This window comes from Bubalus bubalis, chromosome 3, assembly GCF_019923935.1.
Source record: "Bubalus bubalis isolate 160015118507 breed Murrah chromosome 3, NDDB_SH_1, whole genome shotgun sequence".
NCBI classification, from domain to species: domain Eukaryota; kingdom Metazoa; phylum Chordata; class Mammalia; order Artiodactyla; family Bovidae; genus Bubalus; species Bubalus bubalis.
Window position 1 is genome coordinate 15,158,529 of NC_059159.1, and position 18,128 is coordinate 15,176,656.

At 48.6% G+C, this 18,128-nt stretch overlaps 1 protein-coding gene across 1 annotated transcript in view; it reads right to left on the bottom strand.

Moving 5' to 3' along the window:
• Positions 1-376: 376 nt before the first annotated feature.
• DCAF7 (DDB1 and CUL4 associated factor 7) overlaps positions 377-18,128 on the bottom strand; it is a 29,841-nt gene continuing 12,089 nt past the window's right edge. The window contains exons 2-7 of the mRNA XM_006044123.4: positions 11,662-11,820; positions 10,871-10,982; positions 10,383-10,501; positions 7,478-7,687; positions 6,437-6,554; positions 377-5,245 (exon numbers count right to left, since the gene is read on the bottom strand). Coding sequence (XP_006044185.1) covers positions 5,073-5,245; positions 6,437-6,554; positions 7,478-7,687; positions 10,383-10,501; positions 10,871-10,982; positions 11,662-11,820 — 891 coding nt within the window. The 3' untranslated portion in view covers positions 377-5,072. The remainder of the gene's footprint in view (positions 5,246-6,436; positions 6,555-7,477; positions 7,688-10,382; positions 10,502-10,870; positions 10,983-11,661; positions 11,821-18,128) is intronic.

An 18,128-nucleotide genomic window follows, 5' to 3' on the forward strand; every position in this document is an offset into this window, starting at 1 on the left:
ACTCCAACTCAGTCTTCAAAACCCAGTTCAAGCATTTGTCTCATGTTTTCCCTGATCCCGTGACTCCCACCCAGGCGCAGGCGATCCTCTCCTCCGCAGGGCCACCAGGAAACCTGAACCTGAGTCCCTACATGGGACGTGGCCAGTATTTGTTTATATGGATGTCTCTCCTGGTCCCCTGCGAGCAACCTGAGGACCATGGGCCCCTGGCAGGCAGTACATGCTCTGTGTTTTGTTACAGGTGATGAGTTAGGCCATCCAATAGTGTGATGGGCTGAGGTAGAGTCTAATCCCCTGGCCAGTGTCTGTGGAATGTGACCGCCATGGCAGAATGGGAAGAACTTAATTTATCACAAGAAGAAATTCAGTCAGTCTATACATGTTCAAGTTTTATTACAAAGTATGATGGGCAGAAAATACGGTACTTCTTATACAGGAGGCTGAAACAGAATGAAAGGGTGAAAATTAGGTTTAATATACTTAGGAAGCAAGAAATAAAGTCATAGATATAACACTCCACTTTCAGGTGCCTTTGAAGTAGCCTTCAATGGAGATTTACCAGCGTGGCTTCACAGCACAGTGTTAAAAATTTTTTTACAAGCCCTGTGTATAATCAGTCCTGTGAAAATAATGTTTCTTTAAAAAATGGTTACAGTACAGTTCTGTAAGGGGCAGCTTCCTCTCCACCTGACCGTGGGATGCCACAAAACCTATGATACAGAGGAAAAGTTTAAATACATAGCGAGAAATTAAGTTCGGACACACTAGGCTAAAGGGGACAGAAACTGATTGGCTACAGCTTAACACTTCAGAGAACAAGAAACCTCCATTTTCTACAGAGAGATTTGTACAATCATGCTACAAATTTACGCTCGGGGAGGAAGGCTGGAAGGTCACTGACAGGGGTCATCACATACACAGGAACCACATCAAATGATCCATCTTCGACTCCAGCAAGTCCAAGCTTTAGCTCCACAAGTTTCATAACACACTGCATTATCAACCCAAGGTGAGAACATTCTTTTAAAGAGCAGGGATCCTGAGTTCTGATCCCCTGGGTTGTCCTAAAGGCCAGTACGTGGACGTTTTCCAGCTGTTACACAGTCTGCTGACATCCCTCCTCTTGAGTTCATACTCTGATTAGCTTATCTGTTTCTGGTTGGAGACACCAGTCCAAGCCTCTCGGGAAGGCACCTGCATGTTTCCATTCTTAAAAAAAAAATCACATCCACAAAGGAGCCTGAGAGGACCTGGCCCATTCCATGTGGCCATATATTTGACCTTGACCATTAGCAGCAATGACATGGTGGGAAAAGAGGGCGAGGCTCTGCAACACTGAGTAGCTGGCCCAGCCAGTGCAGGGACGACCCTTCTTGGAGAGCCTGGCCCAGGGGTCGCAGTTGACTGCCCGGCTCAGCTCCTCCCAGGGAAAACCCAACTGAAGTGACTAGCATGACCTTCCTTGCTTATCCCGGAGCACAGACAGGAAAGGGCAGAGTCCGCTCTGGGGCTTCTGCTTTAATGGTCTCCCTTCCCCTAAGCCGGGCAGTCAAAGGACCTGGGGACGGCGGAGGGAAGATACTAGGCGGGCCTCCCATAGCTGGCAGACTGTGAAGCTCCTACATATGTCGCAGGCTGGGAATTCAAGGCCCAGGCTGCAGCAGGAAGAGAGATCTACAGGGGCAAAGGGTGGAGAGGTAAGAGGAAGAGAAAGAGGACAGCAGGGTGGGGAGTCGCTATGACCTTGCAACCTCCGCTTCTGCCGTCTACAAACCTACGACCAAGCAGAGCCATGGTCTGGAAGGACTGAGGGGCTCTCAACTCCTGCAGATTTCTGCCACCAAACAGCAACAGGGTTGAAATGCAGCAGGAAGGGGTCCCCCTGTCACCCTGTCCCCAGCATCACAGACACCGCTGAATGGTCCTTGGAAGGCTGACACAGCCCGAGAGCAGTCTCACCCCACGGCCACATGACAGTCTGCCTGCTTCCTCACCTCAGACCTGTACCGCCCTCGAATACGTTCTTCTTCATCATCACTGATTTCCTCCCCTATCCTCAATCTCCTCCTAAAATTTCAGCCATACCAGCCACACCTGTCATCAAAAACTTGGAGTCTCAGTTTTTTTTCTGTTTCTTCTCAAATCTTAACCAGTACTCTGAGAGCCAATCCTGGTTCTGATAAGAGATTCTCCCCTGATCATCAAACATCTTCTCTCTTCAAGTCCTCATCGTGCGCCTAGTTCCTTCCTGGAAAGAAAGGCTTCCGATTCCCCTGGGTGTAAACACTCACGCTTTCAAAGGACTTTTGCCAACTCTCTGACGGGGAGCCTGAAGCCTGACATATTCAGCAGCTGCCTCCCCTCAGGAAGGACAAGAAAAACAAAGGCGGCTGTGGCTCAGGGGTCCAAGACCACGTCAAAGCGCGACAGCCGGGAGAGCCAGAGCCAAGAGGTGCCTGCACAGCCTCCCAGGGCTCCTCTCACGTCCAAGGAGGAGAGAGGCAGCGCCTCCCACCTCTTCTCTCCAGCTGGCATTCTGAGAACCTAAACAAATTAAACCAACACTTGCTTTTGAAACTACAGCAGATCTCTGCTTCCCGGAGCGTGGCTGACTAAGAGGCTTTCTAAATCCTGAGACTACAGAAATCCCCTCCTCAGCCCTGAGGCCATCGGGTTCAGGGCATGAAGGGAAGGAGAGGGAGCCTTCAACATTCTAGCATCCCAGCTACTGCGTGTGTGCGTCTCTCTCCCCCCAGGTGAGCTGCAGAGTCTCACCTGGGCCCAGGTGGGATGTTGGGAGGAAGAGGACCACACCTCAGGGCCTAAGGAGAGTGACAGGGCTGGGAGTCCACAGGGCAAAGGAAAAAAAGGAAAAAAAAAAAAATCAAAAGTTGTTGGTTTCCACGGTAAATAGCAACTTTGTCCAAAATATTCTCATTCCTAGTAACTAACTTTTCTCTCCAGGATGCTTTCAAGTTCCAGGTGACAAATCTCCTCACCACTCAGACCACAAAAGTGCAGATCAGGGAAGGGCTCTTAACTCAGAACTCAGTGGAGTTAAGCCCTGTCCCCCGAATGACCTCTCCCACTAGACTCCATTTCAAGACCCTTTCCACAGGAAGGAACTGACGGCCTCCCAGAGCCAGCGACATTCAACTTAGCCTTGCTACCCTTGAGGGAAGGACCCTGGAACCATCAAACACAATAACAAGCAGAGGAGGGTTCTGACCAAGAACTGGTTCGTGTCACATGTCCAAAAATGATGCAGGGCAAAGCTGGCGGTAAACGCAGGAGGACTGGCCAAGCAGACAGCCAGTTGGAGAGCCCCCAAATCAGAAGCAAGAATAAAGGTGGAAGGGGAAATACCCTGACTGAAAAGGAAAAAAGAGGCTTTTTCTTTGGGACAAGCCCCCATGTATGAAAGCAAAGAGCTATGACTTTGGGGATACCAATCCATCTGCTTCTGAAAAGGGAGACTCAACCAAGAGACTTTAAGGGCCCAGAAACACAAAGCTAGCTGCTTTGTTTCTCAAGGGCAGGCGAGAGCCCCAGTGGACAAGATCTTTGGCGCCAAGGCCTGCTACTCTCCACTCCCAGCTGCTCAACTCAGAGGGTCTCAGAAACCTTCGGGCACTTGGCAGAACGCGGCAAACCAGACTCCCCCCAGACTCTGGGCACATCCCAAACTCTGCCCACCCAAGGACTCGCCTACCACCAGAGTTACACACAAGACCCCTCCCTGGAACTCGTTCATCTAACAGAAATGGACACCCGCTGCCTCCATATCCAATACTGCTCAGAACCAAAACTCAGGGCAGAGCGGCTGATGGGTTCATGGGGCTCTGAACTGGCTGGCCCTGGGTCTCTGAAGCTTCTCTTGCTCTCTGTTTAATCGATGGCCTGGGATCACCCCTGCCTGAATCCATCCTCTGCAAGAGCTGACCATCTCCCACACTCTAGAGATCTTGTTTGGGATGGACACTCAGACTGGGCACCTGCCAAGGAGGGCTTTCTCTCCTCTCTAGTGGGAGAGTGGCCAACGTACCACCAGTCACAGTGAACTAGACAGACAGAGATACTGAAGTTCAGCTGCTACATCATTCCTGTCTATTGTTCAAGACATGAAAGAGAATGGTTGGGGGTTTATATTTGGAGAGAAAAACAGACTCTTAAACTGTGGACCGAAACATACTCTAAGCTCAGCCTTCCTGCCACCGTGCCCCGGGAGTCAGGCACCCCCATTAGCCTGGCTAGCTCAGTACGTCCTGGGGGGCTGGACAGGCGTATGTACTTGAGGGAGTAAGAGCAGGGGTCGCACGTCTATTCTGGAGCTCAGAATGCCCTCGGCAAGAGCCAGGCCAAGGAAAGGCATGAGCCGGCCGACTTCAGAGCACCGAGGAGGTTTGGGACTCCCAGTCAGGTAGGTTCCACCCAGGCAGTGATTCAAGAAGGCAAACTGCTCGGAGGGTCAGGGGCCTGAGGCCAGATCCAGGCAGGGAGGGAAGAGAGGAAGGTGTCAACAGGGAGGGCGATAAAACCAAGGAAGAGGCCAGGGAGTAAAATTCCTTTCGTTAAAAAATTAGCCTGATAGATTAAAAAATATACAAAGTTGAAATTTGTTAAGAGACATGGATAACATGAAGAAAGACAGTTGCAAACTGGTGTTTGTTCCCAGGAAGTGCTCACATGGACAAGGACCCAGACTGCTATCTTGGGCAGACAGAGACATCTGCGACAGACGAATACAGACATAGCCGCTGCCCACAGAGCTCATTAACATGACGGCTGACAAACAGATATACAGAAATTTTTAATAGCAGAACCAAAGGAGATGAGGAAAGGAGAGAGAAATCGAAACACTCAGCCCTGGGCTGAGGAGGCGCCACGCGGCGCTGAGTCCGGCACAGCGAGCGGTGGGCAGCTGGCCGGGGACTTTGGAGCAGTTTCTGCTAACAGCGGGTGCAAAGCAATGACAGACGTACTGGCCACCGGAAACGCGCGTCTTCTCACTCCGGGGGTGGGGCAGGGGCAGGCGCCACATGAGCCCCGCCGCGGGCACAGCGCCACTGACTCTACACTCTGAGTATCTCCAGGCAGTTGTTGTAGCAGATGGCGATCCAGTCAGGCTGGGTCGACGCCCACTGCACGTTGTTGATCTCCCCCTCGGCTGTGTAGGCCAGGATCGGGTCCTCGATGGCCCGGGGCATCTGCTGGATATCCCAGATGAGGGCCTGATGGTCATCCGCTGGGGACACAGAGAGCCGGCAGGCAAGTCACCACTCAGGCAGTGAGGGTCACGAGCCCTGCATCAGGCAGAGGCACACTTTACAGAGCACTCACTCACCCAGACCCCACGGAGGGAGGTTTTAATGATGAGGAAACGTTAAGGCAGGTGCCCTGCGCCACAGAGCTCCGCGCCAGGGAAGGGCAGAGCCCTCCACCTCTGCGTCTCAGGGCCCGTTCACCACAGCAGAGCGGGGATGGCAGAGGGACTCAGACCGACACCTCATCTCCTCTGAGGTGGACATCAGGGAAGAAAGCTGGGATGGGATCCCACACATGGCATCTTCAGCCACTTAAAGTACCCGAGTCGTTAAAGATCCCTCTCTGATGATTCAGTTATTTAATGGGATTTTCCCCCATGCTATGGACATGCATACATCAGCGAGGGCCACAGTGAAGAAGGCAGGCCACAGCAAGGCTCGGAGGAAGTGGGTGGGCCTGGGCCTCTGGCTGCTCCTCAACATGGACAGGCATGAGCAGGGCCCCCACAGGAAAAGCTTCATGCTTTCAAATTCACGCTGAATTGGCCCCAAACCACCAAACTACATTGCTAAGGTGGAAACGGGAAAGGAAGGAGAGAAGATGCCTTTCATCCTCCTGTTTCATACACCTCTGCCTGTTTCAGTGTTGTTTAATTTTTGATACCAGACATTATTTCTATGATAAAAGAACTCTGACGGCCAGCACATTTTTTAAGGGGTACTCTTGGGGTTTAGCAGACGGTGAAATGGAAACTACACACGACATGCTGCAGATCCAGTCAGGTTCTGCAGGGCCCGTCAAGGCACCCAGAGCTCAGTGCAGGGGCGGGGGGCGGCGGGGCAGAGGTTACAGCCAAGGAGACTGCCCCTTCTCATATTCCTGGATGCACCTCCTGTGCAAGCCAGGATTCTAGGGGCACACAGCGGGCAACACAAGCCTGTAAGTGTATACGATGTAGACAGTATACAGGTTCTCTGGTATCACTGAGGGTGTAAGATCATCTGGGAGTTCAGACTGTTTCAGCTCTGCTAGTGTAGGGAGGTTCTCAGTGGCATCACTCTGTGTAAATCTCTCAAACCTTCCTTGGGATAGAGTGAGGATTACAATGCTAAGGAGACCAGAGGAAAACCTCCCCTCCCCTCCCTTCCCATCACCCGCCTCCAGTAATTACCTGCAGTACAGATGTGGCAGGATGAGTGTGGGGCCCACGCAATGCCATTGACGCATGCTCGGTGGTTGTTTAACCTGGCGACAGGCGTGCAGGGAACTCGGACGTCCAGAATCACTACCTGCAGAAAGAACAAGAAACCCCGGTGGGTGACAGGAAAAAAGAAAAAACAAGATACTACACGAGGGGAAAAAAAAGTGTACATATAACTTGTTCATCTGTAGACTTAAAAGACTCAGAGACAGAGGGGTCCCCAAAGTAACTATGATTGAGGAAAAAGGAAACAAAGGCACAGGTCATTTATAGTCTGTATCATAAGCCACATGGGGCTTCTAGGCTGCAGGGGAGGCGGAGGGGCAGGTAACACGAACGTGGATAGTCCACCACGTGCCATTAGGTGCGTGTACTCAGAACTGTGTGCCTGCTCAGCTGGGCAGATGAGAGCCCTCTCCCCCGAACCCCAAAGCAAACTCCGAAAGGTACTGGCTTCCTCAGAACACAATTCATCACGGCATCATGTGCACCCACAGCTGACTGCTTCTATGAAACAACAGGCTACACAGTGGCCATTTCCCCGTCTACTCACTAAGGCTGGAAGACTCTGCCCAGACGACAGAGGGAAAACTGCCTGTTCGTCTACTCGGCACCAGAAGCATGAATGATATGGTTGACTTTTTAGATACTGATGTTCTCGGCTCAGAGTCCAGCTCTCTACGTACTTCAAGTTCTTGACACACACCCTTATTCTAGATCAGGTTTTCTCAGTTTCGGCACTACCGACATTGGGGTGGGATAACGCTGTGCTGTGTGTTGTGGGGAGTGGTCCTGGGCACCACAGGCCCCTAACTCCCAGACACTAGGAGCACCACCCCTTCCTGCACCCCCACCCCCTCTGAAGCTTGGACAATCCAAAACGTCTCCAAGTGGATCCAAAAATCCTCTGGGGAGAAAACTGCCGTCAGCTGAGAACCGCTTTCCTGGATCCACAAAGCTGGGCTGGAGCGGAGTGGCAGGGCCTAGGTTAGCCTGAAGTGGGGTTCTCACCTCCATTCCATCCATGGCCATGGTGGCCAGATAGTTGGGGTCCTGCTTGTTCCAGCAGAGGCGCAGCAGTGGGTGATGCTGTGGGTCTTCGTAAATGATGGTGCTGTGTTCTAGGTGACGGAGGTCAAACATCCGCACCGAGCCATCGGCACCCACGGAGGCGAACATGTCCCTGCCGCCCCCCGCCCGGCTAAATGCAATGTCATAGACCTGTTGGTGAGTAAGAAGCAACAGTCAGATTCAGGTCAGTTACCTCCTTTTCATGTCACAGGGAAACCTACTGTCCGCTGGTTCATCTAAACCCCTACTCAGGACTTGGAAGGAGATAAATAAAGCCACACTGCACCTGTGAGGACTGGAAACCGAGAGTGCTGACACCAATGATTACCCACAGAGTGACGACCATCCTACGGTGGAAGCCCGTAGGCTTCCTCTCACTTGCTGCCTTCCAAGTATTCTTCCTCCACCTCCCGTGATAACACAGCACATACCCTGCTGACCAACAGAGCACAAATAACTCAGCAAGTATTCTACCTGGTCGGCCTGGACAGGCTCAATGAAGCCAGAACCAGTGGCTATCTCCCGCCACCCTGTTAGGAGACTGAGACATTTATTTCCTGGCCCTCATGGCTTTCATGTACGTACAATCAGAGCAGATCCATGACCACATCAAGGCTGAGGTCATCGATTGGAGAGGTGGAAGTGGCCCTCCTCTGACCACAGTTCTGCTGTGAAACCTGGACCTGAGACCCATGTGCAAGAAAGAGGTAAGAGCCACTCTGAATCACGGGAGGCTCGGGTATTCCTTTATTTACAAAGAGAGTTAATATTGCTCTCCTAGGAAATGCTGTTTCTTCTCCTAGTTGGTTTGTGTTTGTAAGTGTATCAACTTAGGTTTTGAATTATTGTCTTCTGCATTTATTACCTGCTGCAAACTTTGTATTGCACTAACGTCTCTGAGAAAACAGACAGAGAGCAACAGAGGGTTTCAGAGAAAGAAAGGGACAAAGAGAGACCGACAAAGCCAGAGCCAGACAAGCGGAGAGAGAGAAAAAGAAAAACAAAATGCTGAACAAAGAAAAACAAAAATGCCAAACAAAACCCATCTCCTGGGGCCAAGGACTGTAAGAGCTGACTTCTGGGGAGACATGAGTGGAACCTGTCCCTCACACTGTGACTCCAGCCTTCCTGAGGTTCTACCTTCTGGGGGACACCGACAAACAAGCATCTGTTTCTAATCAACATCATAAATTGCCCTTCCTCTGGCTGACAATGAAGAAATTGCACTTCTCTCTCTATGGTGGGAACAAGGAATGGTTCAACAGGAAGGTAGGCTGCCATTCCAAGACCCGACAGACCCAGGCACTGGCCAGCACTGGCCAGCTGCACCAGGGCTGGGGCACGTTTATCCACACGTGCACCCACAGCTGGCGCTCTAACTCCCAGGGACAGGGACGCCACGGCAGCATCACTGAGCGGTAAGGTGCCCACAGGCAGCACAGCCAAGCATGTAAAGCCACTCTGACTGCTCCTTCCTCCCGGTTCCACCCACATATTCCATCAGAAGCCAAGAGAGGGTGACAACTCCCAGACACACGCTACCCTCCTCTGCACCAACCCGCCAGCAGCAACGAGAACCTCCGAGCAAGTCTTTACTTCAACAGAGATCCGCACGGAGAAAAACCAAAGGTGCTGGGAGGTGTCATGTTTCTCTCTGGACAACCACCCTGAGGTTCATTTCTTTGAGGCCAGGGTGTTGGTTCAGGGCCTGCTGGCTGTTAAACTCGCTGTTCCTCTTGACCAGATGACCTCACTGGGGCCAGTGTGGCTCCTCAGCTTTACCATCATCTGTGTGAGCCATCTCCTCATTAAATCCCCTCAGGTTAAACATGCGGAGTAGCTCTAGTTTTCCAGGTTGGACCCTGACAGAGAACGACAGGCTAAGTGTCACAGAACCAAAATGTAGCAACTTGCTCCACTGGGTGCCAGGACGCGCTTACTGGTGTTCCCGGCAGGTCACACTCCTCCTCTGCCCCTTGTTTCATGGTGACCGAGTCAAGCAGACTTTAACAGATCTCGGCGCTGGGAGCACAGAAAGCTGAAGAACAACCTCTCACTAAGAATGATAGCCTGGTCACCAACTTCTGTGGACAACCTCACAGCTCTCACCTAATGTCTAGGCATCCTTTTAATCTGTACAGACATTAACACTCCTCGCTGCGCAGGAGTTGGAGAGAAAAGGAAACACTACCCACAGGAGACATCCTGTGATTTCCCTGGTGGGATGACCAGCACGTGGTGGCTCTGGGAGTTAAAAGATTTATGACCATTTTACAAAATCACTCAGAAGAAGGCTCTGTAAATACAATTAGAGCTCGCTCCCTTTAGCTCTTCAAATACACATAGGAGAAACATCACCATCAAAGTTAACCATATTCAATTCCAAATAGTATTACACATGTAAGTATTAAGTGAACATACTAATTCATAAAACAAATTTACAGAAGAGTTAATCAATTAGTTTTGTCTGCCAGGAAATCTCCCCTCTTCTTGCCTTCCTGCTCCCAAAAAAGTAAATATATTTCAAGGTAAGTGTTACTCTAAAATTATAAGATTATTTTTTTAATCACATCAGGTCCAAGTTTGCCTCTAAGAGAGTCTGTTATTAAAAACCAGCAATTTCTGGCACAAAAAGAAAAACAACAGACTACAGAATAAGTTGTTTATATGAGTCAACAAAAATGCACTCATGTCATACTGTTTTCCACTGTTTTGACATATTACTGTTTTCAATTTAGATGAGAAGACATCAGCATTATATCTTCCACGTCACTTGCAAAAAAGGAAGACAACGGCCTGACCTCACACTAAGGCAGAGAAAGCACCTGCAGAGCAGCATCAGTACCTCTTTGTCATGGGCGATGAGCTGGGTCTTCACGTGGCCAGACACGAGATTCACTCGCCCCAACACCTGCCCGGTCTCCAGCCCCCAGATGGTACACGTTGTGTCGATGCTAGAGGTACCTGCAAACCAGCAGTGTGGGTCAGCGGCTGCCGGGGTTGAGGTCCCGTGCCAGCCCCTCTCCTTGTGCCCATTCATCTGTTGAGCTGCAGACAGACAGCACTTCCTGAGTACAGGGAGGGTACCAGGAGAACGCAAGCATCATGGACTCAATCCTCACCCCAGGGCCTCAGCCTCTGCCTGGAGAGATGAGACTTGCACATGTGGGAAGCTCGACTCCACGGAAGGAATTAATAACCACATTCCTTATTTAGCCTCTTTCCCATTCACCCCCGTTAGGAGGCTGCATGTACCTCAAGGCCCGGTGTGACAGCTGAGAACACGTATCTCTGCTTCCTCACACCGGGATACCCCCCACCCCGGCTCCTTACCTAAAAGATAAGGATCCACCTCATTCCAGTCAAAGGAAGTCAGAGGAGCACAGAAATCCGAGTTCTTGTTATTGTTCAGCAAACATTCCAACCTGGTCTCTGTTTCGCCAACCTGAAGGAAGAATAATTTTTACAAACTCAGCCAGTCTTAGCTTCACAAAAAATCTTCCAAGCCTCTTTCAGATGATACCTTAGTAAATGTTAAGACGTGTGGAGACAGTTTTATCATGAAGAATATACAGCCCAGAGGAATGACTTGAATGGTACTTCTTTCCAAGCTTTCTCCTCTGCCCAGCTGTTTTCCAAATTTTCACCCCCAAATCCTTCTAAGACAAGAGGTCTTCTCCTCCTGCCCAAATCAGTATCTGTACCCGCCTGGCCGGGTGCTACACCTCCAGCTACAGGAGAGGCTGCGGTGACGGCTCAGCTGAGGAGAGGCGAGGCCCACCGTCCACTCCCACGCTGCAACAGAACCAGTGGCCCAGGATTTCGTTCAATGTATTCAAAAATATCCCGGCTGCGAGCAGAATAAGAGGCCGCTGGTGTCCCCACCCCCACAGAAGGCTCTCGTCCTTATAGCACATTCACCTAGCCCCGAGTTTCCAGGGCAGACTGCAGCCGGACTTCAAGGAAATCTGGGCCAGACTGACCAGGACATCTGCTGAGCCCAACAAGCTCAGTCCACACTGCTACCACTTGCTTCTCCTGGCTGCAGTGACCCGGCCTCCAGCCCCGACCTGCTCTCTGTGAGTCCACAGCTGCCACCCGAGGCCAGTCGAGCGCCTGCTCACCCTCCACACGCGGAGATAGTCGCCGCTCGTCGCCAGCAGGTCTGGATACACGCCTTTCGTGTCAGGGATCCACATGAGCTTGGTGGTGGGGTACGGGTGGTCGAAGGTGTTCCGGCAGATAAACTCTGAACTCTCTTCGTCTAAACCCACAAGCTGAACCTGTAACACCACAAAATGGAGCCACGTAAACTTTGGTTTCTCAGTTACCAAGTACTCCAGAGCCCATCAGCAGCCCTAACATCGTACCACCCTTCACTGCAGTCAAGAACCACTGGGTGGGTGGGCATCTAGTCCAGCCAACCCGCTGCTCAGATGAGGAAACCCAGCCTCGGAGGGACCAAGTCACACTGAAGACTGCAGAGCTAGTAAGCGGCAGAGATCAAATTTGAAGACAGGCTTCCTGAATCCAAGTCTCTGCACTCTTGATTCAATCACAGAGCTGCCATTATCTACCCAGCTGCTTACATTTTTCCCTGCAACCCAAGGCCCCTGACGACGTGCAGCCATGGTTTTAGTGACTCCATGACTAGAAGTGCTGTGGGCATTTAGTGCCATCCAACAAAGTAACATCTCACCTAAAATAAGGCAATCGTGGGACTTCCCTGGTCATTGTCCAGTGGTTAAGAATCCACCTGGCAATGCAGGGATGCAGGTTTGATTCCTGGTCCGGGAACAAGATCCCACATGACGTACCACAACTACAGCAACCAAGACCCAGCACGGACAAAAAGTATTTTTAAAAGGGCAATCGTACACGAACTGCCTCCTCCTCTAACCACCCCTGCCTTTGCCCCGATTGCCTAGTAACATGTTTACACAGAACAGTGTGCCAAATGAGCATCTGAGAATTCAAACCATTGTAATGGGCAAAAAAGTGGGTGCTATTGATGAGAAAGTCCCACCTGGTTCTGACCTTTTCTTTGAGTCAGTTTTGGACCAATATTAACCTCCAAACTTTGCTGTCAGACTTGATCTGGCCCAGCTGGAAATGCCACTTGCTATCCATTTGTTCATGAACTTCCATCCGGTGGAAGATGGAACGGATTGGTAGGGAGGATAAACAGAGGATAAGCACTAACCATACAGAAGAAAACAGAATTCCTTCCACTCTTGTCTTTCTGACTTTTGTCTCAAGATACCAGTATCTTCCTATCTTTTTTTTTAAAAACGATATTATTTAGGTTCAATTGCATACAATAAAATTTACTCACTTTAAGTGTACACTTCCATGAGTTAGAATGTATACATTTGCAAATGTATAGAGCTGTATAACCTCCCACAACAATTAAGATATAAAATATTTTGGGAATTTCCTGGCAGTTTAGTGGTTGGCACTCTGAGCTTTCACTGCTGGGGGCCTGGGTTCAATCCTTGACTAGAAAACTAGGATCTCACAAGCCACGCAGCAGGGCCAAAAAAAAAAAAAAACCCCACAGAAAAACACAGACTATTTCCATCATCCCCAAAGGTTTTCCTGGGGTCCTCTGCAGTCAGTCCACACCCACTGAGCCACACTGGCTATGGTTCTGCCTATTCTGTAACATCACATAGATGGATTCATGGTGCTGAGTCTTTTGGGACTGGCTACCTTCTGCAGGATGCTCTTGAGATTCAGCCATGTTTTTATCACTGAAATACTGCAATATATGGATTTTGTTTATCCACATTTATCCATTTACCAGATGATGAACTCTCGGGTTATTTCCAGGTTAAGGCCATTAGAAATACTGCTGCTTTGAACATTTATGTGTAAAAAAAAAATTTTTTTTAATGCTTTTTTTTTTTTTGGCCCCACCATGTGGCATGTGGGATTTCTGTTCCCCAACCAGGGATTGAACCTGTGCGCCCTGAATTGAGGCACAGAGTCTTAACCCCTGGACTGCCAGTAATGGCCCTGTTTTTGTTTTATTGACAAGCCTTCCTTTTTCTTGGTTAAACAACTAAGAGTGAAATTCTGGGGTCATATTGTAAGCATATGTTTAACTCTATGTTGAAAAAATAATAAACAGCCAGTGTCTAAAGTGGCAGTATCATTTTGCATTCTCAGTAACAGTGTATGAGTTTCACATATATTTGTCAGCACTTGGTATTGCCAGCTTTTTAAAAGTCATTCTAATATGCATGAAGTAGTATTTTAATTTACATTGCTCTAATAACTAGCCGAGAGGAGCTACCCCGGGCTGGAGGTCAGGGGCAGTGGCCAGGAGGAGCTACCCCGCGTCCAAGGTAAGGAGCAGCGGCTGCTCTCTGCTGGAGCAGCTGTGAAGAGAGACCCCACGTCCAAGGTAAGTGAAACCCTGTCCAAGGTAGGTGAAACCCAAGTAAGATGGTAGGCACTGAGAGGGGATCAGAGGGCAGACAGACTGAAACTACAATCACAGACAACTAGCCAATCCGATCACATGGACCACAGCCTTGTCTAACTCAATGAAACTAAGCCATGCCGTATGGGGCCACCCAAGATGGACGGGTCATGGTGGAGAGGTTTGACAGAATGTGGTCCACTGGAGATGGGAACGGCAAACCACTTCAGTATTCTTGCCTTGAGAACCCCATGAACAGTATGAAAAGGCAAAAGGATAGGACACTGAAAGACGAACTCCTCAGGTCATTCTGTACCAAGGACGTGCTGCTGCTGCTGCTAAGTCGCTTCAGTCATGTCCGACTCTGTGCGACCCCATAGACGGCAGCCCATCAAGGCTTCCCCGTCCCTGGGATTCTCCAGGCAAGAATACTGGAGTGGGTTGCCATTTCCTTTTCCAGTGCGTGAAAGTGAAGTCGCTCAGTCATGTCCAACTCTTAGTGACCCCATGGACTGCAGCCTACCAGGCTCCTCCATCCATGGATTTTCCAGGCATGAGTACTGGAATGGGGTGCCATTGCCTTCTCCGGGACCAAGGGCATACAGGTGCCCAATATGCTACTGGAGATCAGTGGAGAAATAACTCCAGAAAGAATGAAGGGATGGAGCCAAAGCAAAAACAACACTCAGTTGTGAATGGGACTGGTGATGGAAGCAGGGACTGATGCTGTAAAGAGCAATATGGCATAGGAACCTGGAATGCTAGGTCCATGAATCAAGGCAAATTGGAAGTGGTCAAACAGGAGATGACAAGAGTGAACGTCGACATTCTAGGAATCAGTGAACTAAGATGGACTAGAATGGGTGAATTTAACTCAGATGACCATTATATCTACTACTGTGGGCAGGAATCCCTTAGAAGAAACGGAATAGCCATCATAGTCAACAAAAGAGTCCGAAATGCAGTACTTGGATGCAATCTGAAAAACGACAGAATGATCTCTGTTCATTTCCAAGGCAAACCATTCAAATATCACGGTAATCCAAGTCTGTGCCCCGACCAGTAACGCTGAAGAAGCTGAAGTTGAACGGTTCTATGAAGACCTACAAGACCTTCTAGAACTAACACCCAAAAAAGATGTCCTTTTCATTACAGGGGACTGGAATGCAAAAGTAGGAAGTAAAGAAACACCTGGAGTAACGCAAATTTGGCCTTGGAGTACAGAATGAAGCAGGGCAAAGGCTAATAGAGTTCTGCCAAGAGAACACACTGGTCATAGCAAACACCCTCTTCCAACAACACAAGAGAAGACTCTACAGATGGACATCACCAGATGGTCGACACCGAAATCAGACTGATTATATTCTTTGCAGCCAAAGATGGAGAAGCTCTATACAGTCAGCAAAAACAAGACTGGGAGCTGACTGTGGCTCAGATCATGAACTCCTTATTGCCAAATTCAGACTGAAATTGAAGAAAGTGGAGAAAACCACTAGACCATTCAGGTATGACCTAAATCAAATCCCTTATGATTATTCAGTGGAAGTGAGAAATAGATTTAAGGGACTAGATCTGATAGACAGAGTGCCTGATGAAATATGGATGGAGGTTCGTGACATTGTACAGGAGACAGGAATCAAGACCATCCCCAAGAAAAAGAAATGCAAAAAAGCAAAATGTCTGTCTGAGGAGGCTTACAAATAGCTGTGAAAAGAAGGGAAGTGAAAAGCAAAGGAGAAAAGTAAAGATATACCCATTTGAATGCAGAGTTCCAAAGAATAGCAAGGAGAACCAGTCAGAATGGCTGCGATCCAAAAGTCTACAAGTAATAAATGCTGGAGAGGGTGTGGAGAAAAGGGAACCCTCTAACACTGTTGGTGGGAATGCAAACTAGTACAGCCACTATGGAGAACAGTGTGGAGATTCCTTAAAAAACTGGAAATAGAACTGCCTTATGATCCAGCAATCCCACTGCTGGGCATACACACTGAGGAAACCAGAAGGGAAAGAGACACGTGTACCCCAATGTTCATCGCAGCACTGTTTATAATAGCCAGGACATGGAAGCAACCTAGATGTCCATCAGCAGATGAATGGATAAGAAAACTATGGTACATATACACAATGGAGTATTACTCAGCCATTAAAAAGAATACATTTGAATCAGTTCTAATGAGGTGGATGAAACTGGAGCCTATTATACAGAGTGAAGTAAGCCAGAAAGAAAAACACCAATACAGTATACTAACGCATATATATGGAATTTAGAAAGATGGTAACAATAACCCTGTGTACGAGACAGCAAAAGAGACACTGATGTATAGAACAGTCTTATGGACTCTCTGGGAGAGGGAGAGGGTGGGAAGATTTGGGAGAATGGCATTGAAACATGTAAAATATCATGTATGAAACGAGCTGCCAGTCCAGGTTCGATGCACGATACTGGATGCTTGGGGCTAGCGCACTGGGACGACCCAGAGGGATGGTATGGGGAGGGAGGAGGGAGGAGGGTTCAGGGTGGGGCACACATGTATACCTGTGGCGGATTCATTTTGATATTTGGCAAAACAATACAATTATGTAAAGTTTAAAAATAAAATAAAATTAAAAAAAACAAAGAATAGCAAGGAGAGATAAGACAGCCTTCCTCAGTGATCAGTGCAAAGAAACAGTGGGAAAGACTAGAGACCTCTTCAAGAAAATTAGAGATACAAAGGGAACATTTCATGCAAAGATGGGCTCAATAAAGGACAGAAATGGTATGGACCTAACAGAAGCAGAAGATACTAAGAAGAGATGGCAAGAATACACAGAAGAATTGTACAAAAAAGATCTTTACGACCAAGATAATCACGATGGTGTGATCACTCACCTAGAGCCAGACATCCTGGAATGTGAAGTCAAGTGGGCCTTAGGAAGCATCATTATGAAAAAAGCTAGTGGAGGTGATGGAATTCCAGTTGAGCTATTTCAAATCCTGAAAGACGATGCTGTGAAAGTGCTGCACTCTATACGCCAGCAAATTTGGAAAACTCAGCAGTGGCCACAGGACTGGAAAAGGTCAGTTTTCATTCCAATCCCAAAGAAAGGCAATGCCAAAGAATGCTCAAACTACCACACAATTGCACTCATCTCACTCGCTAGTAAAGTAAGGCTTAAAATTCTCCAAGCCAGGCTTCAGCAATACGTGAACTGTGAACTTCCAGATGTTCAAGCTGGTTTTAGAAAAAGCAGAGGAACAAGAGATCAAATTGCCAACATCTGCTGGCTCATGGAAAAAGCAAGAGAGTTCCAGAAAAACATCTATTTCTGCTTTATTGACTATGCCAAAGCCTTTGACTGTGTGGATCACAATAAACTGTGGAAAATTCTGAAAGAGATGGGCATACCAGACCACCTGACCTGCCTCTTGAGAAACCTATATGCAGGTCAGGAGGCAACAGTTAGAACTGGACATGGAACAACAGACTGGTTCCAAATAGGGAAAGGAGTATGTCAAGGCTGTATATTGTCACCCTGCTTTGATGGGCTGGAGGAAGCAGAAGCTGGAATCAAGACTGCCGGGAGAAATATCAATAACCTCAGATATGCCAATGACACCACCCTTATGGCAGAAAGTGAAGAACTCAAAAGCCTCTTGATGAAAGTGAAAGAGGAGAGTGAAAAAGTTAGCTTAAAGGTCAACATTCAGAAAACGAAGATCATGGCATCCCGTCCCATCACTTCATGGCAAATAGATGGGGAAACAGTGGACACAGTGGCTGACTTTATTTTTCTGGGCTCCAAAATCACTGCAGATGGTGACTGCAGCCATGAAATTAAAAGACGCTTACTCCTTGGGAGGAAAGTTATGATCAACCTAGATAGCATATTCAAAAGCAGAGACATTACTTTGCCAACAAAGGTCCGTCTAATAAGGCTGTGTTTTTTCCTGTTGTCATGTATGGATGTGAGAGTTGCACTATAAAGAAAGCTGAGCGCCGAAGAATTGATGCTTTTGAACTGTGGTATTGGAGAAGACTCTTTAGAGTCCCTTGGACTGCAAGGAGATTCAACCAGTCCATCCTAAAGGAGATCAGTCCTGGATATTCATTGGAAGGACTGATGTTGAAGCTGAAACTCCAATACTTTGGCCACCTGATGTGGGCAAGTTAAAGGCTTATG